The 24414-nt window shown below is 37.3% G+C and overlaps 1 protein-coding gene across 2 annotated transcripts; it reads right to left on the bottom strand.

Annotated features, from left to right (window-relative positions):
• Nucleotides 1-462: 462 nt before the first annotated feature.
• LOC149851261 (uncharacterized protein At4g15545-like) lies at nt 463-22937 on the bottom strand. Of its 2 annotated transcripts, none has more exons than XM_089999573.1 (9): nt 22576-22937; nt 22394-22462; nt 5385-5441; nt 5116-5185; nt 4854-4919; nt 4542-4775; nt 2029-2071; nt 1198-1276; nt 463-1018 (listed from the first exon to the last, which is right to left on the bottom strand). In XM_089999573.1, exons 1-9 carry the CDS (start codon nt 22843-22845, stop codon nt 926-928), a joined length of 981 nt encoding a protein of 326 aa, XP_089855699.1. In that variant the 5' UTR covers nt 22846-22937; the 3' UTR covers nt 463-925. The 2 variants fall into 2 exon arrangements, with proteins under 2 accessions (XP_089855699.1, XP_089855691.1); XM_089999565.1 differs by having other exon boundaries at nt 5116-5188; nt 22576-22936.
• Between the last annotated feature and the right edge of the window lie 1477 nt (nt 22938-24414).

Genomic DNA, 24414 nt, shown 5'->3' with positions numbered 1-24414 from the left:
AACACGTACTGTACTGAAACCAGAAAAAAAAGGGGTTGCAATACGCCTATGATAGTGCCATGATGGCTTTTCTATAGACTATACCTGGATGGTACATCCAAAATTAGACACGATTATGGTACTGTCGCACACCCCATAGTGGCAAAAGTGTGACCCCTTGGGGAGGTGATTCAGTTATGTTAGCTTTTTGTACACGAGGATATGCAATGCAAGGCTCCCAGAGCCGTACCCGTCTTAAAGCCTCAGAACAACGAGCCGCATGACCTTCCCCTAAAATGCTTTCGCAAGAAAGGGTCACAAGGGAAACAAGTTAATATAACGGGAAAGTTGGCCTCCTTCGAGATATTCCTTCTTTAATCTTTAACAAAGCATTGGCATACGCATCCAAGCCCTTGAAAAAGGTGTCAGACATCACTCACGAGTCTAGCTACTGTTTGGTTTCTGTCACTGCCATCCTTGCTGTTCCCCATAAAAAAACTAACAGATCTCAGTGAGTACAGTGATCACCATAGCGTCACACACAGTGAAAAGCTTAAAGGAAGGTCTTTCTGCCCACATTACAGCAAACAAAGTCACGAAAACCAGAAAAGAGTTGACAAAACGAATCAAAGTTCAAAAGCATTTGCTTTTCCACATTTATGAACTCACTGGTCGATTCATAAAGGAAGAACAAATGGACAAAGCAGCAGCCATGTATAGAAACAGCAGGTGGCGAAAACAAAAGGACTTTCACTGGAATTTACAGGGAATAGTGAAACCAAGACTTTTATTACCAGCTTACATGAACTCTGTTAACTAAGCCATCATCAACATTCCGTTTCATGGAAAGACATGCTTCTGAGTTCTGACACAAGTCACCACCAACAGGATCAAGGTTAATGCTTCTATTATTTTTTCAGCTTCCTTACTGGGGCTACATTGGATTCTAATGTATGCTTCGACTGATCAAGCCCTCAAATATAGCATAAAGATCCCTGTTGTCTGTTCCAAAAATCTCATCTGCCTTCCGCAGTGTTTCCTGAAGCATGTAGATGTATGAGTCTCTAATTCTTGTGAAACTGGCTTAGTCACTGATCAACCTGATCCAAGTTAACTGGGCTGCCCATATGAGAGCAAGTTCTCGAGCTCTCTGACCTTGTTTCAAACTCTAGTTTTGACAATGACTAAGACTGAAAAGGAAATAGCTAAAGCTGTTACCTCTCTTGTTTGCTTATGTGAGTTCAGTTCCTTAACGCTAGCGAGGAATGCACCAAATTGTTCATAAGACAGACGGCCCCTATAGAAAATAAACATCTCAGCAACAATGAACTACTCATAATTAATATGCTTCAGAAAGATCAATCACTTAACTAATGGTTCTGCACATTTCATGATAGTGGTGCCATAGTTACCAGGAAACGAAATGGATACAAGAATGTGTGAAGCGGAAGTGGGGAAGCGAGTGCTAAAAAGCAGTATGAAGCAGGAAGCGGGACACGGATATGAAGCGATTTTGCAAGTGCATCAAAAATGAAAAGGAAACACAGAAAGCAATATGAAGTGCAGGTGGAAGCAAACAAAAAATGACATGAACACAAATACGATATGATATAAAACCAACATGAAAGTTTGTTATAAAAAATTATAATTTTCTGACAAGAAAAATGTAGGAAGCCAGAGGAAAGTGAGTGGGAAGTGACAAAAGCCAGAGGCAAACTTTAAGGAAACAAAGGGAATCGATTTGGGAAACAAAGAGGAAGCAGTGGGCATGGCATCCCACTAAAGGGAATCAAGTTTCCCATATTTTGGAAGTGGGTTTACCAAAGCTTCCCCTCCTTTTGAGGAAGCGAGGAGTTTCCCGCTTCCAAAGTGAGTTTCCCATGTAGCAAGAAGCTCCCGGTCACTATGAGTGGTACTTACAAGGAACAATAACAATGAATTAACTTCAAATTTGGCTGACATGAATATGAAACAATGCCCCCCCCCCCGACACACACACACACAACAAATAAAAGAGAGGAGAAAAAGCTCTCAGGATGCCTTGAATACCTGACTTGACGAAAGAATTCCTTGCCATCAACTCGCCCACGCCCTGAAGCAAATGAAGGATTGATGTTGGTCAACAACAGTGGTCTACAACATGAAATATAAAATCTAACATTGGAGAGAGAGAGAGAGAGAGAGAGTTCTAAACCCTTTTTCCTTCATTGTGCCTTAACGAAAAAAATTGCAATCTAAGCAGATACCATATTCATAATATAGAGTAAAAGTTCAGCCATGAAACCAAAGTTGTTAGCCCAACTTGTGACTTGTGATTGTTCAAGGGGAAAAAAGAGGACGGTGCAGGGTGCTTATCCTACCAATCATTTGAGAAAATTTAAGAAGTGTAGACTACTGAACATGAATCAGGAAAACAATCATCACAAACTAAAAAATACAGGTACAAGCAAAAAAGTATATACTGTATTAGAATTTAGTGCAATAACATCAAATGGAATGGCTGTCGACTCAAGAACCTATTGTATTCTTCTACCTATATCAATAACATGTAGATGCACAAGATCCATAAATTCAAAAAATATATTCACTAATGATAGAAGTGACAAATCCAGCCCACAAGGGCTACACACACCTGGCTAGGTGGGTCGACTTTAAGGCTTTAAAGTTGGAGGTTGAGAGTTTGACATGCGGGGGTGCACATCCTTTGCCACAAGGCCTATCTGACTGTCTCTCTCCCTTTCTCTTGCTCTCTCTGTCGCTCACTCTCTTTGTCTCTCACTCTCTCTATGATTGTCTCTCGCTGTCTCTATCTCTCACTCTCTTTGTCTCTGACTATCTCTCTCGCTCTGTCTATCTCTCACAACTACAAATAACAAGTCATTTGATTCATTTCTTGAAAAAGATACGCTTTTTAATAAAATTTAGCGATTTTCTATAGCTTATATTTTTACTACCAATGATGTGATAATGTTTTCAGTATTTTAGTAGTTATTAAATTCTTGTTGTATGGATTATGGAATATGAATTGTGAATTTTTCTTGATGCAACAGGATGCATTTGTTAAATGGTTGCACTTACATATATGATTCAGTTTTGAGATTAATAGATCAACTTTAATGTTATCTACTTATATTTTATTTTGACAATGATAACATAAATCTTATATTTTGGTAAATTAGAAAAATATAACTACATTTTTGTTTCTTGTTCGCTTTCCACTCAAATCCCAGGTCGCTTCCCTCTCCATTTTTCCTTTGAATCCTAGTTCGCTTCCGGTTTGATTCCTAAATCGCTTTCAGTTCGCTTCCGAGACGATTCTCGATTCGCTTCTAAGTCATTATGTGCTTCCTGCTTCCTAAAATTTCAGAAGTGCCTCGCTTCCCGAATCGCTTCCCGCTCCCGCTTCTTCGACTATTAACTTTGCCACAACAATGAAGAAATATGCAACATGGCATCTTCCCATAATTAGAGCTAGGGAGATTGCTTTGGAGAGACCATGCACATGAGAAAGCTACAAGGAAACTGGAAAAAAATGACTAACCCACCCTTCTCCTGTATGACTGTATCCAGCTCATGCATGCACATATCTTGTGCATAACAAAATCTATTAGGAAACTGAAAAGATGATCAACTCACCCTTCCCAATAAGTAGGCCATGCATATGTTTCAGCAAATGTGATACCATTGTTCCTTAATTCAGGGTTGACACATGGCTTTGGGTGATGTGCCCAAGGTGTCATGCATGACATGTGACAAGATTCATTACATACCATGACATATGTTGGAGACAACAATTATGCTTTTGGTAATTATTTCTATAAATTTTTTTATTTTCATGACCATCTTTTAGTGATTTTGACTCTTAAAATGTACACCTATGCATGTATACACGTGCATGTGGATTGTAATCAACAACACCAGTCTTGCAACAATATCTGCAAGGTTTTTTATCGAGGGAATTTGAAAATAGATGGGTTTTCACAGGAAAATCTTGGAGATATTTTTTTTAATAAATAATCAAAAATAAAAAAATGAATTGATTTCTAGTAAAAATACCATGACATGACAATATTAGTATGACATTTTCAAGTTGAATTTTCTCCAATTCTCACAATATTCTGGAGCCTTTTGTATTTGGATAAAATAGTGATAAATTGTAACTATATATGTGCATGTGCGCATGTGCATATGCATGTGTGTGTGTCCATGTCTGTTTGTATGTGTGTACAACTCAAACCTTTAACAACGCGTTTCCTCGAAACCTAATTTACATATCATATCAGCATCCATGTAGCATGACCATTCCTGTATTATGGTCCATGCACCTTTCTTTGTCTCTGCCTATATAACATATCATAACATGAAGGGCACCACTGAGGACCTAAAAGTCTGAACAATTGCAAGCAAGATAGAAGCAATAATTCTATGATCCCAGTATTTATTATCAAAAACAGAATAAAGACAAGTCAACATCTTCTCTTACCAACGTGACTGAGGATAGACATGCAAAGAAATTTTATAAGAGTATGAAAAGGTTTCTAGAAGTGAATTGATGTGGTTACCCATGTCCGAGCTGCTTGATGCTGTCAAATGATGGCTTGTGGATATAGACGAATCCAATGCATGCCTCATACTTGAAAATGAAATTGAATGGCGTCGTGGAGGAGAGACTGGATTAGAACTTATTGTGGGTGAGACAGATGCAGAAAATCTTGTGGGTGAGTCTGGAGGAGTAAGCCTTGGAGTGCTACTATGAGATGCCAACAGGAGGCCACTGGAAACACTCTGTCTTGACACTGTCAAAGAATAAAAGTGATTTATCGTAGAGAAGGATAAAGTCAGCATCCCAAACAGTGAATGAACAGAAGACATACCATCTGTCTCATTCAAAGTGACATCTTCAGGAAAATAATTGTTGGTATCCGAGTACTGATTCCGCACTGAACACAATTTTTCAAATGTGTAAAACACCACCTAATATAAATACTACAGTTAGACAGCTACTTTAATTTTTTGTAATGATGCGCACAGAAAGTTATAAAAGGATTCATGGATCATCCCAATAATCTGTTCAACCATCCTATATGCTCCTTCAATAGGATAAACAAATAGCTATCATTAGCCTTGAAGAATCACCTCCAATGAATGTTTGGGAAGAGTAACTGGTGTGTGGAGTCTGCTTGGCAACAACCTGGGAATGTCCTGTCTGCTGAGGGAAACAGGCAACAAATGTGACTATTAATTTTCACAATGGAATGTCTGGAAAGTAGTTCAATTTCAAGCATCAAAATTTACATGAGAACAAACAATGTAACTCGCCCATCAGTGGCAATCCATGACATATCAGTTAAGTCAAACAAACCACATATGAAATGTATTAAGAATTCTCAAATCAGATCACTTACAGGGGCATCCTCCTCGTCCTGGAGTGACTGCATAAGGGTCTTTCTGAATACCTCCAACTGCAATTCAATAGATTTATTCAGAAGCTTATATTATAAAATAGATAAAACCCCATGTATACCTAATGACTGCAACCAGTTGATGCAGAAAAGGTAACTGTGGTGCCGGGGTGCGGATATATATATATATATATATATATATATATATATATATATATATATATATATATATATATATATATATATATATATATATATATATATATATATATATATATATATATATATAACGTATGTATACTATACGTACATGTGTGTGCATTTATGTATTTATATATATAATATAGACAAAACTGGACTTTGTTAGGGTTAACTGAATCTGCTTTTGGACAGAAATGGACCTCAGTGTGGCTGACTTCACCTGATACAAAGGAAATTGTGTCCAAGGGTCACAACCACATGGGTGTGGGTGCAGTCAACTATTAGAAGAGTCCGTGTTACATAGCTGTGGGCCTTCTGATCATGCATAATTTCATACATTTTCATGCATGATCATGTGCGATAATCGTTTAAAAATGCTTGTTTGCTAAGGGTTTCATTGTTTTTCATCAAATTGTAATTTGAGCAAATTGAGTCTCTTTTGAGTATTTTGGAAAAACTAATTATGTTTTTAGAAAATATTTTTAGAAAGAGAGGTCTTGAAATATTAAAAATTTTACAGACTCTTTTTGAAAGAATTTCTAAAAACCTAATTAGAAGATTATAAATAGTTGTTTTTTATAAGAGAGGGGTGTTTTTTCCCTCTAGCCTTCTGCGCCCCCCTCTCTCTCGCATCTTCTTTTTCCTCTTGTTCTCTTCTCAAGCCGATTTTCTTCCCCGTTCTTCTTTCTTCTTCTTTCTCGTTCTTGCTTCTAAACCCTGTCATCGCCGGTTCTTTTTACCCCCATCATCGGAGAGATTGAAGGTTCGTGTGATCGCAACGGAAAAGCCACTTTTTCTTCTCAACTCCTCCATCGAAAGCGAATCCTACGGATTGCTTCTTCTCCCCCATCTCTTTATCGGCATTTAGATTAGATTAAATTTAATTTGTTTCATTGCATGCATACATCATATTCTATTTTCTTCATTGGCATTGTATCTAGAATAATTTGATTCTTGCGTTGTTCTCTGCATGTAGGTTAAACTGATTGCAATATATTGTTCATCTCAATTAGGTCAGTTTTGCCTTGGTAGATATTTTGTTTTTTTAGAAAACGTGCAGCAAGGCATACTTGTTTAATTTGGTTTGGGGGTTTGTGAAGCCAGCAAGATCAAACGTGAATTAGGGGTTTCACGCAAACCTTAGTCAGACCTGGTCACATCAGTTATGTTTTTAATCTGTTTTTTGTAATCTGGTCAACGTGAACTGCCATTCACGCAATTTGCGTGAGTCATAGCGTGTGCGTTTCTGATCTATCGAAACTCAGCACACGCTGGCTGAACCGAACAGTGAGATTGGAAAGACCTGCGATCTGTATACTCATGCTATACAACATTTTTTTATCATGGTCGTGATCAGTCCAGACTATCAGATTTGATATCTGGTACAGCCTTCACAGGAAACAGGGAGAGAGAGAAAGAGAGAGAGATTGAGAGAGAGAGAGAGATACGCAAAGGCTGGGGCGGCACACGATGCTCGACCTCCAAAACCCTAAACCTTATAAAAGTAAAGAGGTATACATATTACAAGTATGCCATTAATGAGCCTATTTATCATGTGTTTCATATAATATGCGTATGGATCTGGATCCAGATCCATACGCATATGCAAACTGTATTCTAACACCCTCCCTCAAGTTGTACGTGATTTTGGAGCATGTACAACTTGCTCTTTAATAGCCAAAATTGACGTCCTGTCAATCCCTTGGTAAACAGGTCTGCCACTTGATCTTCTGTACGAACATGACGTAGTTCTATCTCCTTCATCTCGACTTTCTGCCGTATGAAATGTTGATCAATCTCAATGTGCTTCGTTCTGCTATGCTGGATAGGATTACATGCAATGTTTATTGCGCTTTGATTGTCACATAAAAGAAATGATCGAATAATTGTCTCCCCAAGATCACTCAATAAGTGTCTAATCCACGTGGCTTCTGCCGTGTCTGCAGCCATCAATCTGTATTCAGCCTCTGTACTCGAGCGTGCCACTGCCTTTTGTTTTCTGCTGCTCCAGGACACTAAATTGTGCCCAATATAAACACAATATCCAGAGACAGATCGTCTCTCATCTGGATCCTCTGCCCAATCTGCGTCTGTATAAGTAATGAGTGCATGGCCTCTATGCAAATTATCGTTCTTGCGATAAACAAGTCCATCTCCTATAGTTCCTTTTAAATAGCGTAGAATGCGCTTCACAGCTTCCATATGACCCTTTGTTGGAGCATGCATAAACTGGGATACCTGATTGACAGCATAAACTATATCAGGTCTGGTAAAGGTCAAGTACTGTAACATCCCCACGAGACTTCTATACATTGTAGGGTTGACACAAAGATGACCATCTTCAGAGCTCAACCTTTGATGTAATACACTAGGAGTGCTGACTGGTTTGCAATTCGTCATCCCGGCTCTTTCAAGAAGGTCAAGAGTGTATTTTTGTTGCATGAGTGTCAATGTGTCTTGTTGTCTGTCAACTTCCACACCAAGAAAGTACCGCAACTCCCCTAAATCTTTCATCTTGAAAGTTTTCATTAAAAACTGTTTCACGTCTTGCACATGACTATCTGAGCTTCCAGTGATCACAATGTCATCAACATATATAAGAAGAAGTATAACAATGTCCGCCTTTTGGTAAATAAAGAGTGAGTGATCCAGAGAGCATTTTCTAAAACCATAACTTTGAATCTGCATAGAGAAACTTTCAAACCAGGAACGGGACGCCTGTTTCAACCCATACAGAGATTTCCTTAGTTTGCACACCCAGGCAATAGGATCCTTCTCGGCATAACCAGGTGGTTGCTCCATATACACTTCTTCCTTTAAAGTTGCATGCAAGAATGCATTTTTAACATCCATCTGGCTAAGGCTCCAACCTTGATCGACTGCTAGGGATATGATTATACGAATAGTACCCATTTTGACTACGGGACTAAAAGTTTCGTCGTAGTCTTCACCATATTGTTGTGTGAATCCGCGAGCAACAAGTCGTGCCTTATATCTGTCAATACTTCCTTCATGCTTATATTTTATTTTATAAACCCATTTTGAGCCAACTACATTCTTTTCTTCTGGCCGAGGGACTATTTCCCAAGTCTGGCATTCATGGAGAGCTTCCATTTCTTCATTCATAGCTTCAGTCCAATGACAGGATTGAAGAGCTTGATTAAAACAAGTGGGTTCATCCTGTTTTGTGAGTTGAGACATAAACAACTGGAAATCAAGGGAGAAGGTCTCATAACTCACCCATCGTTGAATAGGATGCTTAATGCGTGATGGCCTTTGAGCCGAATCATTGGCGATGCTTTCCTCCACATTCCTTGGCTCTGTATTTTTGTCCGGTCTAGTGTATATATGTCCAGAGAAACGTTCTACTGGGGGTGGCTCAACTGGAGATAATTCACCATGCATTTGTGAGTCATTCAACTCCCTACTCAAGCCGAAGGAAGGACAATTTGTGTGACATGTTTCTCCTGTATTAGCAAAAAGATCTGCGCTCATCCATGGATCATATACTTCTAATTCTCGAGGTGGCAACACTGCAGAGTCATTGACCTGAAAATTTTGTTCATAAAAAACAACATTTCTGGAGGTCCTAACACGTTTTGTAGTAGGGTCATAGCATCGATAACCTTTGTATTCATCTGCATACCCAACAAATCTGCACTTGAGAGCCTTGTCCTGAAACTTATTTCGCAGAGATGAATCAATATGTACATAACATACACAACCAAAAACACGCAGTTCATCGTAAGAGGGATGTTGCCCAAATAAAGTATAATAGGGAGATTTCCGATCCAAGAGTGCCATAGGAAGACGATTGATGATATGAACAGATGTGTGAAAAACTTCTGTCCAGAGATTAACGGGCACATTGCTATCATGTAACATGCTCATCGCACTCTCGACAATATGCTTGTGTTTCCTCTTCGCAACCCCATTTTGTTGAGGAGTATGAGGGCAAGAAACCTGTCGGCTTATTCCTTTATCTCGAAGAAAGGCAATAAACTCGTTCGACGAATACTCTCCTCCACCATCACATTGTAAATGCACAATATCACAAGCAAACTTTGTTTTGACCATCGAATGAAATTCCCGAAATATTTGAAAAACTTCATGCTTGTGTTTTAAGAAATATATCCAAGTATAACGGGAATAGGAATCAATAAAGACAACATAGTAACGACTGCCAGAAAGACAAAGAATAGGTGCGGGTCCCCAAACATCGGAACAAATAATCTCAAATGGCTTTGAAGCTCTTTTATTAATAATATGAAAGGGAAGAACATGGCTTTTGCAGAGTTCACATGAAGAACATTTATTATTATTATCAAAAAATGAACTTAAACTAGACTCTGGAAGGAGACCATCAGATACAAGATTTTCAACGAAACCTCGACTACAATGTCCTAAACGACTATGCCAAATATCTGGCTTATTACAATGAGATGAATTAAAAACTTCTAATGAAGGAAAAAACAAAGACTTTGAAGGCGAAGACACTGAAGAATGCTTGGACGACTTCAACTGAAGGACTGGGACTGAGGGCGAAGACACTGGAGGAATCTCCTTGAAGACGTACATGTTTCCTTGTCGCTCCCCCTTAGCGAACGTCTCCTTCGTTCGTAGATCCTTAACATAAACAGAAGAGGGAGTAAATTCGACGGAAGAATTCATATCGTCAACAAGTTTACCTACAGAAACAATGTTCTTTTTAATATTAGGAGCAAGAAGGACATTTGACAAATGAAGTGAGGACTTTGACATAGGGATATGTGCATTGCCAGTATGACTTATGGAGTTATAAGTTCCATCTCCCGTAACTATACTACCTTTTTCAAAATAAGGCAATAAGTGAGATAACTTACCCGCATTACCCGTAACATGTGTGGCGGCACCTGAATCAACATACCATTCGCTTTGTTCATTTTGCTTGATCGTCATCTGTGACAATGTTGATAACAAAAGTTGTTGCACATCTGTGGATGGCACTTTTGTGTCCCCAGCAGTAGTTGATTTATTTTCAATTTTGTTTAGTTTTCCTCTATTCTGTGGATTGAACCAACAATCAGCTTTCACATGTCCTCTTTTGTTACATAAGAAACAAGTGGGCACTCTCCTCTGATTCCCTGTATTAAAAGCTCCTGAAATATTAGGTGTAGGTAAGATACCACGTCCTCCCTGCCCGAAACGTACGCGGCCTCTGCCTCCTTGATACCCTTCATTCCCTCGTCCAAAACCTACAGAAGTGTCCATGGCCAAAACAGAATGAGGACGAGCTGACTCATTTCCTTCTGTCCTTTGCTTCATAATCATCTCATGCTGGAGAAGTTTCGCCTGGAGGTCGTCAAAAGTGGGCAAGTGAGGAAGGCATGATAAAGTTGTGGTAAACATGTCAAAATCAGGACCCAATCCATTGAGAAGTTGCTGAACTTTATCTTTATCTGCAATAGCATTTCCAACAACAGCCAATTGATCAGTAATGCTCTTCAAGCGGCCTATGTATTCCATGACGGTCATGGAGCCTTTCTTCAAACTTTGAAATTCATTTTTTAAGTACATAACTCGAGCTTCTGATATCTGAGAGTATGTCTGAGACAGCTTACTCCACAGATCTGCCGCAGTGCAATCATCGGAAAGAGTAACCAACACTTCTTGAGAGAGTGTTGACGTAATATAAGCAACCAAAGACTGATCCCGCTTCCTCCAAGCTGTATACTCTGGATTCTTAATGGAAATGGTAATTGTGTCACCCTTCTCATCCTTGGTTTCCTGCAAAATAAGCCGCGGTGGTATAGAAACTAAACCATCCAAATGTTCATCGAGATCCTGACTCCGTATAAAAGGAAGGATTTGCCTCTTCCAGGTCAAAAAATTAGAATGAGAAAGTTTTTCTGTAACGAGCTGACTCAAGAAATTGGCGGAGGGACCGGATGACGAAGAGAAATTCATAGCAGTGAATAAGGTCTGTACTACCAAAAGTGTTGCACAAAGAACACTGAAACAACAATAAAGGAAAGAAAACTTGTGGAATCAGAGAAAACTGGTTTGTAATAAAAAGGGAACTGCAGTCAATTTGTGTTGAGTGCAGATGGAACCAACACAGGTCTGAAAACCAGTCGTTGGTGTTGAAGAGAAGATGAAATCAACACAGACGATGGAATGAAGAGGATAAACTAATACCAATGAACAAGAATAATAAAAAAATGGGTAACAAAAAAAAATGAGCACGCTGAAAGAAAAGAGAAGGAAAAGGTACCACCTTTCAGAATAGAGATGAGATTTCAGATTTCAGAAGAATGAAATTTGAGATAAAGAGAAACTGATCACGCTGAAGAATCACGCTGAAGACCTGTTTACGCTGGGAGTTGTTCACGCTGAAGAATCACGCTGGGAGTTGTTCACGCTGAAGAATCACGATCTGGGTTTGCTATTCACGCTGAAGAATCACAGTCCACGGTGAAGAATCACGCTGAGGGGGGGGTTCACGCTGGAGAATCACGATCCACGCTGAAGAGTCACGCTGAGGGGGTGTTCACGTTGTTCAGAACTTCTTCACGCAATTAACCTAAGCTTTGATACCATATCAGATTTGATTTCTGGTACAGCCTTCACAGGAAACAGGGAGAGAGATTGAGAGAGAGAGAGAGATACGCAAAGGCTGGGGCGGCACACGATGCTCGACCTCCAAAACCCTAAACCTTATAAAAGTAAAGAGGTATACATATTACAAGTATGCCATTAATGAGCCTATTTATCATGTGTTTCATATAATATGCGTATGGATCTGGATCCAGATCCATACGCATATGCAAACTGTATTCTAACACAGACCAGATGCATGCGTGATCATTATTCAGGTTGTTCGGTTCACTGGGATCTCCAAAATCACATCTTGGATCTGCATGCACGTCTGCAGCCTGCAGTTGTTTATATTTCAACTAATTAATTGATAGTTTCTTGTCTAGCATGAATAGATTGATTAGGTTTATGTTAGAATTATCAGAAAGTAGTTAGGTTGTTAACCATTGTAGAACTTTTGTTAGTGCATCAATTGATTAGTAGTTCAGCTAAAAAAAAAGAAAAATCGTCTCTTTAAAGTTCACGTCTGGTTTTAGATTGCCTTATTTTTTGTTACAAGTAATTCAACTAGGCTAGTAAATCAGTTGTTTGTTTCCTCCCGTAGTTGCATCTTCTTTTCTTTCTTTAGTAGTAGTTTAGGTGTTAAAGTTAGTGTATTCAATTGATTCGTTAGACTGGATCTAGTTATATTTCAATTTTTTTATTAGCCAAGCCAATCTTTAGTAGTTGGAATTCACGTTTTTCTTTTAGTTTCTTGTGTTAACATAGTTAGTTAGTTAATGTAGTTCACGTCTTTCTTGTTTCTTTATAAGTAGTTTGTTTTCAATTAATTCATAGTTGTTTGTTAGTTAGTTTGTTTTGCTATTTTGTCATTTAGTACTTTAGTTCATTAAATGTTAGTTCTTAGGTTCACATATTAGTGGTTTGTTATATTTTGTTAGAGTAGTTTCGTGATTTTTCTTGATTAAATTATTAGATTTTAGTAGTGTTTATTTTTGTGGTTCTGCTCGAGTTTTGTTTGTGTTTTGCAAGAAAGTGTTCAAACGTACGGTGAGCCCTCAAAAGTATCCTCAAAGAGCCCTCTGAGGTCCCCTCAAAAGGCCCTTCAAGCCCTTCAGAGAGCCCCTTCAGGCCCCTCAGGGAGCCCTTCAAGACTAAAAACCAATGATAAAGAAACAAAGAAGGGAAGCAGAAGATAAAAAGGGACTAGAAGCTCCGAGTACTGAAGACCTTTTTCTTTCTTTTTAGCTTAGGTCTTATTTATTTAATTCATTGGGTATGTAATAAAACCATTTAATTATTCTTTGTAAGTCCTCCGCAGATGGCAGCACTCATTCTTTTACTTAGTTAATTAATTTTTATTTTCAAGGCAACAAAAGTAGTTTCGTGTGGAGTATAAAAGTACTTATCCCGTTCCCTAAGTTCGACCCGAACTTCACCACTAGTGTAAACCGATTTTTATGATTTGATGCATGTTTTGCACAACATTTTTACTGAAAACATATCTCAAAAATACTCTATTGAAACATATGCATCACCTTCCATATTTTTTTTTAAATTATCCTGTAGCCGATGCAGTTAAAGTTGCACCCAAGGCCCAACAAAAAGGATAATAAAATTATTGGTCAAAATCTGTTTTTGGTTCTTTCAAGCCTTTATTTGTGTCACAAATATGACTAATTAGAGTCTTTTCAGTCATACGGTGAGTATTTGGTTAGAGATCAAGTCATAACTATTATCAATGTACTCACAAGCTCACAAGTTTCCTTTTTTTTTTGCAGATTCAAGAAAGTCAAGTAAATGAATTTCCCTCTTCAAACAAACTTTTAGGAGCAAAATATGAGTACCACTTTGATCTACCACATGTTCATAGATGATTGCAGCTAATAATTTACAGGCTGGCTAAAACTCAAATCACTACAACTGGTATGCCTCTAAGAAAAGCTACATCAGTGTAAGGTAACAAGTGAAGACATTGAAATGTTCAAGGAAAATATTGGAAATAAGAATGCAAGAGCCTCTTATAATGAAAAACTTGAGAAAAACCCAAAAAGAGAGCAGATTCTATATGTTAAAAACTTAAAAAATGTTTGTGTTACCAGAGCAGATCATAAATCAAGATATGGTCTAGGCTAAACCATGAAGACATGGGCAGTCAATGTCCGAAATGGTGCAAAATTCTTGGCAAGAAGACCAGACTTGTGGAGAATATCTTGGCTTACGTGGATCTGGGTTCTCATCAGGTATCCATCCATTGCAACGAAGGTTGGTGGATGCCATGGATGAATCCCACAGCAGGACGGGATCATATGGATTTTGATCTACCTTAGGCTGTTGACTGTGTTAGCTCAGTGTTACTTTAAAGTGTATAATCCTTGTCTATTATTATGTCTCTTACTTGATTGCACATCTTGTGATGGGGAGCACTCATCCTGGAAGATGAACCCCCCTGAATGATTTGTAACATCTGAACCCTTTGTCATCCTTGATTTCAGCTTATAAAAAAATTGAGCCTTGTCCCCCCCAGCACGTTTATTGGAAAAAGAGGAAGCATCCACAAATAGCTACTCTAGCTGCAAATAACTTGTGAATCCCGTATCACACAAGGGTAACCAGATGAAGTCATCATACTAAACAGCACTGACAAATTAAATCAGGGGTCATGTCCAATTGGCAGCCCTAGCTCAATTTCATACAAATAGTCAATGTCTTAAGTAGGTGGGAGAATGTCATAGCATGTTGCATGAACAAAATCTGCCAATACCTTTCGGCGTAGCATGCTGTAAACATTTCAAATTTTACTCATCCATTCTCAGACACCCCTCCTCTCACAGATGCCAACCCCTGTAGTTCAGTATAGGAGTCTAACCCTAAGTCTGTCCAATTTTGGTGTCATTTCCCCATTTTGTCAAAAAATTTACAATTTTTCTCCTAAGTCACCTTAGATTCCTGTCAGTCAGAGTCGACCAAGCACATTTTAAAGCTCAGAACAATTAGAATGTCAGTCATTTCTAGCTCACTTAAGCTCACGATGAGCGAACCCTATTCATTTCTGACCATTTCAGCTAAAATTGGTTCATTTCCTCATAAATGAGCTCAATTTCAGCTCGAATTTTAGTCGATTATCCCCGATTCAGTTAATCCCAGTCGACCCTATTTCCCTGAGTCTAGCCTGAGCTCACCAAGAGTTCAAGTGGCCCAGATTCAGTTCAAATCCATTTCTCGCAGTCTAAGAGTCCATTTCAGCTAAAATTGAGCTGAATCCGGTCAGTTGAGCTAGTGTTTGAGCTTCAGAATTAGTTCATCTCAGTATTACTTATCTTTATTTCAGCTCAAACCCAATGTGGTCTCGTTACCCATTTCACTTCAGTGTGCATTTCTCACCATTTCTCTAAGAATTGCACTATTTCTCAATCATTCAATCGGGAGTTTGTTTGAGTCAATGTCATTTTAGTCCCTCTGTGTTTAGAAACCCTAGGATTCAATTTAAACCAATCAAGAACAATGTCACTCTATGTCCTACAGGGCAAAATCATTTCTCGGTCATTTTGTCCCAAACTCCATTTTTATCATTCCCCCAACTGATACAATCAATAATTGGAGCTCAGATCAGTTATTTTCCTGAAAATTTCAGATATATCCGAGACCCATTTCACATTTGGATCAGATTCAGTGTCGGATCTGATATTCAATTATCAATTTTCATCTCCAAACAGGAATGTTCAATTCTTTATTTCTCTCAGAGGTCTGGGACTTCAAATCCCTCATCCAGGGTTTGCATTTTGCATCTCATTTCATACCATTTTGTATCATTTCATGCCATTTCATATCATTTCATATCATTTCATGTCATTTCATCGCATCACATTGCATGTCATTCTCGAGATCCAACACTCTTGTTTTTCAAAATCTCAAATCCAGATTCGATTTTTAAAACCTTTATTTCAAAGTTAATTTCAAATACCTGATCGATATTTGTCAACCTCCAGGATTTTATATTTCTTTATTTCAAAATATTTTCTTTAGAAAGCAATTTGGATTCATTTTAACTGATCTCAATCCTCGGATCAGACCCATCTAGGTGGTGTCACTTCTGGATCACTTCTTTCATTTAGATTTTAGTTTATTTAAGACTTTGTCTTTTTACCTTTTAAATATTTTCAAACTTTTATTTTATTGGTTTTAAATCAAGGTGGCCTTACCCCTTGCTCATTTCTTTCATTTGACCAAAATTTTAGAGTTTTAGTCGGATTAGGACTCTATCCCGGAGTTTCAGTCGGGTTAGTACTCTATCTTTTACTTTTATTTGTTTTCAAGAAAACCTTTTAAAATCCTTCAAAAGAAATCAAAATTTTAGAGTTTTAGTCGGATCAGGATTCTGTTCCAGAGTTTCAGTTGGATTAGGACTCTAACCTGACTTCATTTCTGAGAAAATGTTTCAAAACCTCATCATTTGTTTTTCAAAAAATCAAATTTTAAAGTTTTAGGATTCTGTCACAGAGTTTCATTCTGTTTAGGACTCGAGTCTGGAGTTTTAGTTAGTTTAGGACTCTGTTTGAATTTTCAATTTTTATCCAGTGATTTTAACCTTGTTTCAAAAACCCTTTTTAATCTTTATTGTGATCTTTTCAAAACCCGAATGTGGGGCCCACATAGGTAGCGCCACATCAGAGGGATTTTTAATTCATTTAGGACTCTAGTTGATTTAGAACTTTGAGTTTTACCTTCTGTTCCAAACTCTTTTGAAAACCTCATTTTTAACTCATTTATTTTCAAGTTTTAAAATTGTTTTTGAAAAATCAAATGGGGCCCACAATAGGTGGCGCCACATTTGAGGGTATTTAGGTTAGTTTAGGGTTTAGTAGTGTTCAAGTTAGATTAAGAGTTTGAAAAAACCAAAATTGATTTTAAAACTCAACCTTTATTTTAACATTTTAAAACTTCATTTTTAAATCTTCAAATTAGGGCTTTAAAAACCAAATGTGGGCCCATAGTAGGTGGCACCACATTTGGGATTGTTTTAAGCTAACTAAGAGTATTAATTAATTAGACTAATTAGGGTTGACTAATTAGTGTTTTAGTGAGATTGAAACTCCCCAAGCAACCCCCCCCCCCCCCTTGTTTTATTTTTTTAGAACTCTTTTAAGTAAATCCAATTTTCAGTTAGGAGTTCTAAAAAAATCTATATAAAGAGGCCATAGGGGGGTCGACCAGCATGCTCTCTCATCCTCTCTCTCTCTCAAATTCGTGGCTCCCTCTCTCTCCTCTCTCTCAACCCTCCTCCATTGGTGCAAGCAAGGTAAGCGCTTCTTCTTCTTCTTTATTTTGTTCTAATTTTTTTTATTATTTTCACCATTGTCGCCCCCCTATGCCTGAGTTCTTTTCGTTTTTTTCGTTCAAGCCCCATGCTCCACAATTCAAGATGATGATCCATTGATCATACATGATTCTTTTTACATTTTTGATCCATTAGAATCATTGGAAATACGATTATTTTTTTAAATGCCCGAAAAAGATTGAGATTCAACTTTTTTTATAGGTCGAATCCCTCTTTTAATGCCTAAATCAAATTTCCAACCGTGCTTCCCTAATTTTTTTTGTTTATTTCATCATATTTATGTTTATTTTAATTGTTCAAGCATCAAATCATGATTCATTGCATTATTTGCACATTTTTTTTTATATTTTTAACATGAATAATCCATGTTATTTCATTCTAGGGTTTTAGATTCGTTATTTGCGATTTTGGTTGTCTGTTAATGTATTTATTTCGCCAGTTTATATTTTTCAATAAAATCTAATTTTTTTATGGTGAAATCATGCATGTGTCTACGATTTTCAATAAAAAATTGGGATTTTTAGAGGTTTGTAACCCTGTGTTCAAAAATCAAAGTCAGAACCTGTTTTCTGAGTCAGGAAAACACTATGAAAATTCAAGAGTACCTTTTTGAGGTCATATCTCCCTCGTCTGAGATCTGATCGATGATCCATAAAAAAGGTTGTTTCCGTCTGAGTCTCTAGTTTATTCTGTAAAATTTTTATAAATTTCTATGGTGGGTTGCTATTTTATTTCAGTTAAGAATCAGATCTGTATTTCTGCAACTGTCAATTGTTACTTAGATTTAAAACCAACTTGCCAGAACGATTTCTCCCTAACCAGAGATCCAATCGATGATTCGTAAAAGGGGTTGTTTCCATCAGAATCTCCAGTATATCTCTATAAATTTAATAAATTCTGAAGACTGTTTGCTATATTTCCCTACACCCGAAACCAGATCTGTCTGTTTCACATCGTTATACATAAGCCGAAATCAGGTACGTATTGCCGGAATCATATCTCCTTAACCGGAGATGTTTTTTCCAATCTATAAAAAGGGTTATTTTTTTCGTCTGTCTATTTTCTCCCTGTAAAAATTCATAAACTTTTATTGTTGTTTGATATCTTATTCGGGTATGACACTGCGACAGGTACGTGACCGCAGGCAAAATCGCATATTTTTCTTTCTTTATTTAATTTTCATATTTAAATAATACCTAAAACATATTTTTTCGATTGCATTTTAATTTTAGGGTTATTAGAAGTGTCCATGTCAATTTTTGTGAATTTTGGAATTCATTTGATGCATTATTTAGTTATTTCATAAAAACAGGATGACTGTGGAGTCCTGATTCAACTGAAACACGGGCAAAATTTAATTTTTTTATGATATTTCAATTTTTTCATGAAAAATTTTATATTTTTAGGGTTTGATCATGTTCATAATCATATTAGGGTGCCCTCCACCCGATTTGGTGTTGTTTTGAATTCGTTTGATCCCCAGATTAAGCGTTTTACAAAAATATTTTCTGAAAAAACCTGTTTTGCAATAAAGGTCATTTTTTAAGAGTATTTTGGCTATTTTTCCCAAAATTCTAAATTTCAAAGTTGTTTATTTTTATTATTTATTCAAATCAGCATCATCCTTTATTATGTTTATTTCAAAAAAGTATGGGAAAAGGCTTATATTTGGATAAATCCCTTAATTTCACATATTATGGAATAAATCCCGAAAAGCTGACATTTGTCCACTAACAAGTTAGATAGTTTTGCAGGGACAATCAAGATTAGATCTTCATTTTCTTTTCTTTATTTCAATTGAATTATGAGATGAATCGTGAAAGTCATGCTCAAGATCTTGGAGACTTCTCCATTCCTTTTCATGAGATGAATCGTGACTTCATGCGCAAGATTCAAAAGAAAGAAATTACAGAGGCTTTGAAGAAAATAAAATCAAGAAAGGCAGTTGGCCCAGATGGTATACCTATCGAGGCTTGAAAATGCTTGGGAGAGAAAGGTTTAGAATGGTTGACAAATCATTTTAACAAGATTTGGCGGACAAATAAGATGCCTAATGAGTGGAGGAAGAGTACTTTGGTGCCTCTATATAAGAATAAGGGTGATATACAAGATTGCACAAACTATCGTGATATAAAACTCATGAGTCATACTATGAAACTTTGGGAGAGGGTGATTGAGTATAGGTTGAGGAAGGTTGTCATGATATCGGAGAATCAATTTGGTTTTATGCCTGGAAGATCAACTATGGAAGCTATACATCTTATTAGACAACTTATTGAGAGATATAGAGAGAGGAACAAAGATTTGCATATGGTTTTTATTGATTTGGAGAAGGCATATGATAGAGTACCTAGGGACGTTCTCTGGTGGACAATGATGAAGAAAGGTGTTTCTCTCAAGTACATTAGTATAATTAAGGATATATATGAAGGAGCAGTAACCAATGTCCATACTTGTGGAGGGGTGACAACCAATTTTCCTATAACGGTTGGGTTACAACAAGGATTTGCTTTAAGCCCTTTCCTATTTGCTATAGTGATGGATGAGCTTACGAGATCAATTCAAGAAAATGTGTCGTGGTGTATGTTGTTTGCTGATGATATTGCTTTGATTGATGAGTCTAGAGTTGGGGTTAATGCTAAGTTAGAATTATGAAGACAGACATTGGATGCAAGAGGTTTTAAGTTGAGTAAGAGTAAGACAGGATATATGGAATGTCGGTTTAGTAAGCAACGAAGTAGTGATGGGAGTGTAGTGAAGCTTGGTGAGCAAGAAATACCGGTGGATGATTGTTTCAAATATTTAGGATCTATCATTCAAAAGTATGGAGAAATTGATGGAGATGTAAATCATAGGATAAAGGTTGGGTGGATGAAATGGAAAACTGCAACTGGAGTGTTGTGCGATCGTAGAATGCCATTGTGGTTGAAGAAAAAGTTTTATAGGACAACTATTAGGCCCGCTTTACTATATGGTACAGAATGTTGGGCTGCCAAGAGACATCATATTCAAAAAATGAGTGTAGCTGAGATGCGTATGCTTAGATGGATGTGTGGAAATACAATAAAAGATAAGATTCAGAACGAGGAGATACGTAAGAAGGTAGGTATTGCACCCATTAAAAATAAGATGAGAGATAATCGTTTACGGTGGTTTGGACATATTCGACGAAGGCCTAATGATGCTCTAGTTAGAAGGATGGAGAAATGAGAAAATATATTAGTTAAAAGAGGTCAGGGTAGGCCTAGGAAGACTTGGATGGAGATGATAGGAAAGGATATGAATGCTTTGAACCTCACCAAGGACATGGCATTGATAGGAATGATTGGAGGAAAAGGATTCATGTGGAAGACCTAGAATGATTTTCTTTTTTGGTTCATATCGCCAACCCTAATTGTTTTGGGATGAAGACATAGTTGTTATTGTTGTTGTATTTCAATTCAATTACTGATGTAAATCAATTTGTAAATTTGGAATAAGAATTTACTTTTCTGCTTAACTTAGGACGCATTTGCATATAGTTTAATTCTGATATAACTGTTATTGTTTGATCATTCATGCATATTTCAAATCCACAATGGTCTACACGAATGACACATGCACTCACTTTTAAGAAGTTAATAAACTCAATTGAGTTCGTATTTGTGGTCATAGTCAGAATACGAACAATATTCAGATTTATCATCTTCTTTTAAGCTATAAACGACCTACACTCTTAAGCTATTTTTAGAAATCATTGCATATTATCAAAAGTTTTCTAAGCATTTCCCCCTTTTAGAATCAAATGAACTATATTCAATACATATTCGTGGTCATAGTGAAGAATATATGGCAAATCTATTTCATCTAAATTCTATAAGGAACGAAAAATCTTTTTTTTCAATGATTTTCCATAAATCCTTCAGAAAAATATTTTCACAAACTGCATTCGTGCATCATCTAGGTTAGATTGCATCATGAATAGTTTTTTTTTTCACAGGGCCACATGCCCATCCCTTTTGATATTTTTCATATTCAATCTCAGAAAAATCGATTTTCTGTAAGTCCTTTTTCTCAAAATCGATTTTCACAAAAATCCCTTTGTTTTTCAAGAAACTTTGAAAGTTTTTCTAAGTTCAATTCTCGATTTTTCATGTTTTCTTTTCTTCAGAAAATGTTTTTCAAATGTAATTCACGATTTTCAAAGTGTTTTCTTTTTTCAAGTATTTCAAATATTCGAAGCATACACCATGTTTTCAATATGCATTTTCCAAAGTTCATAGCACATGCCTGATTCTTTGTGCACTTAGGAAATAGAATAACGATTTAGACAAGTTGAGCAAAGCAAAGCACTAGATTGATCCTTGATTCGATTACCCCTGGTTACGACGCCAAGAATGGGTCATCAGAATTTTTCTGCATTTTAAAACGAAGGCGAGTTATTTTCAAAACTTTTTTGAAATATCAGTTTGACTTGCAAAAGTAAAATTTTGCAATGATAACACATGAGATGCATTCAGCTGTTGTGGTAATTTAACCATGGAAACACACAATTAAGCTATGACATCTCGAGTCTAACCAACTTGGTATCTCCCATTAGGAGGCTGACTTGAGCAGAGAATGGCATGACAAAGGATTGTGCTAAAATTGCGAGTAATACTTGCATCCAGTGATCAGTTGATTTACCATGTCTATACTCATTTTACGAAGAATAGGATTGGTTTCGTACTCATTTGGATAATCGGGATGAAGAATTAAAGGAAAAAGAAACACACATTTAAGCAAAGTTTAGTCAGAAAGACAGTTGCAAATGATATGGTTTGAGAATTGTGATGGCAATTACAATTATCTAACATTGGAATTCCTAAAACCAAACAAATGGAATATAATTTAAAGCCGAGAAAGTGGGCAAGCCTACCTTGGCAACATCTCGGTTGAGCTTCTGGACCGTGTTGGAGAGGGAGGCGTTCTCATTCAAAAGGGTTTCCTGTTTCAATAGCAATCAACAAAGAGAAGCGAAAAATAAAGCAGGATCAGAATTAGAGAAACAAAGAGGAAGAGGAGGAGGGATTCAGGTTGGTTTTCGGGGAAGGAGCAAACCTTCTCATGGGTAGCGATGGAGAGTTTCTCCTCAGCCTCACCGAACGAGTACTCGAGCATCTGTAGCGTCTCCTGGAGCTCGGCTATGGCGTCGTCCTTCTCCACGAGCTTCTGCCTGAGCCCGGCTGCCTCAGCCTCCAACTTGGAGACGCGGGTCGCCAGAGCTATGGAGGTGATCTTGCGGGCGACGTCCAGTTGCTCGTAAGGGTCGGCCGGGAGCACCGCCATGATGTCCTCCGGCAGATCGAACTCCGGCGCGTTCTCCGGCATCCCCTTCCCCCCTTCTCAGTCATCGGTTGGCCCGTGGCCCCTTCCCCAGGCACCATTTTATCAGGGAAGGACGAGGAGGAGAGTAAAACGTAATATGTGGTGGTAACGAAATTGGGGGCATTTGAGGATAGGAGTTAAAGGAAGGAGGAGGAGGATATGGTTACCCTCGCTCTAACACGCCTGTTACTTTCCTCTTCTTTTTCACCCATCCTCATTTCACACACACACAGAGAGAGACAAAGACAACCCTTTACTTTCCCTTCTCTTTGTTTTTCACCCGCACGCACGCACAATTCGGGCTCTTTTTTGTTCCCCAATGGCATCTTTTGGTTTCGGTCGGTGATTTAAAAAGGACGGAGGGGTGCAGGATCAGGTCATTTGACAAATGAGTACCACTCTCATCTGGAGATCCTGGCCGTTGAATCCTGATGCCAAGATTGTAACACGTAACTCTCAGTTCCTATCCTAAAAAAACTGAACGGCGTTACTTCGTTACTGTGTGAGATTCAAAATGAACAAAAAAAAATGAGAAGGGAAAGTCGATCAACTCTCTCTCTCTCTCTAACCCCATTCCCTCTATCCCCCCTTATTTTTCCCCAATCCCAACCACATTTCTCAGTAACCCTCTAAAAATTCATTCATGATAATGCTTCTGTTTCTCTTTCACCATATAAAGGAGAGGAGTGATAGCCTGCTGCATCACCGGTTTGTTGAATCTTTTGGTTGTTTATAAAAGGAGAAAGTTAGTCACCACTTATTTAACTCTCTCAACATTTCTCCTTTGGTCAAGCTGTTAACACTATAAAGGATTTCATCTACTTTCTTTTGCAGAATGGCATTGCCTTTGTTTGCTTGGATCAACTTATCTTAGTTGGAAATATTGGTGCCGGAATATTATTGAATTTTTTTATTGTTTATCATATTTCAATCTGCATACATATGTTTTTTTGTGTTCGTGTAAGTAGAAGATGGGATTCTGCAGCCAATATTTTGTGTTTTAAGGTTCAAAGGTACATATTTCATTCTTTTTAGTGTATCACTTCATGGTTTTGATTATGGAGTTATAATGATGGAGTGGATGATTTACCTCTTTCTGGTAGACATGTTAAGCCCTCATATACATGTGCACTCATTCAACAACTTACTCAACTTAACAACATATCATTAACAAAAAATTAAACATCATAATTCTAGTTTTGGACTGTCACATAGGTGTGGGTACCGGCACTTTAAAAAAACTTGGGTGGGGTGCGGGTAGTATATATATATATATATATATATATATATATATATATATATATATATATATATATATATATATATATATATATATATATATATATATATATATATATATATATATATATATATATAAATTTTAACAGTTTTAAGTTAACACTACATGTATTTGTGTGCATTTATGTATTTATATATGTATAATATAGATAAAAATGGACTTGATTAAGATTAACTAAATCTACTTTTGCATAGAAATGAACCTCTGTATGGTTGACTTCACCTAACACAAAAGAAGTTGTGTCCAAGTGTCGCACCCGCCTGGATGCGGGT

This window comes from Nuphar pumila, chromosome 1 (genome assembly GCF_984573655.1).
Source record: "Nuphar pumila chromosome 1, dmNupPumi1.hap1.1, whole genome shotgun sequence".
NCBI classification, from domain to species: Eukaryota; Viridiplantae; Streptophyta; class Magnoliopsida; order Nymphaeales; family Nymphaeaceae; genus Nuphar; species Nuphar pumila.
Note: the sequence above shows the minus strand (reverse complement) of the source record. Positions and strands in the feature narration are given on the sequence as shown.

Coding starts and splice junctions, on each gene's coding strand:
- LOC149851261 (XM_089999565.1), bottom strand. CDS start 22,845: ATGCCGGAGAACGCGCCGGAGTTCGATCTGCCGGAGGACATCATGGCG. Junction 5,442..22,393: donor TCAACCGAGATGTTGCCAAG/GTAGGCTTGCCC, acceptor ATTGAATTGCAG/TTGGAGGTATTCAGAAAGAC. Junction 4,920..5,115: donor TTCCCAAACATTCATTGGAG/GTGATTCTTCAA, acceptor AATTGTGTTCAG/TGCGGAATCAGTACTCGGAT.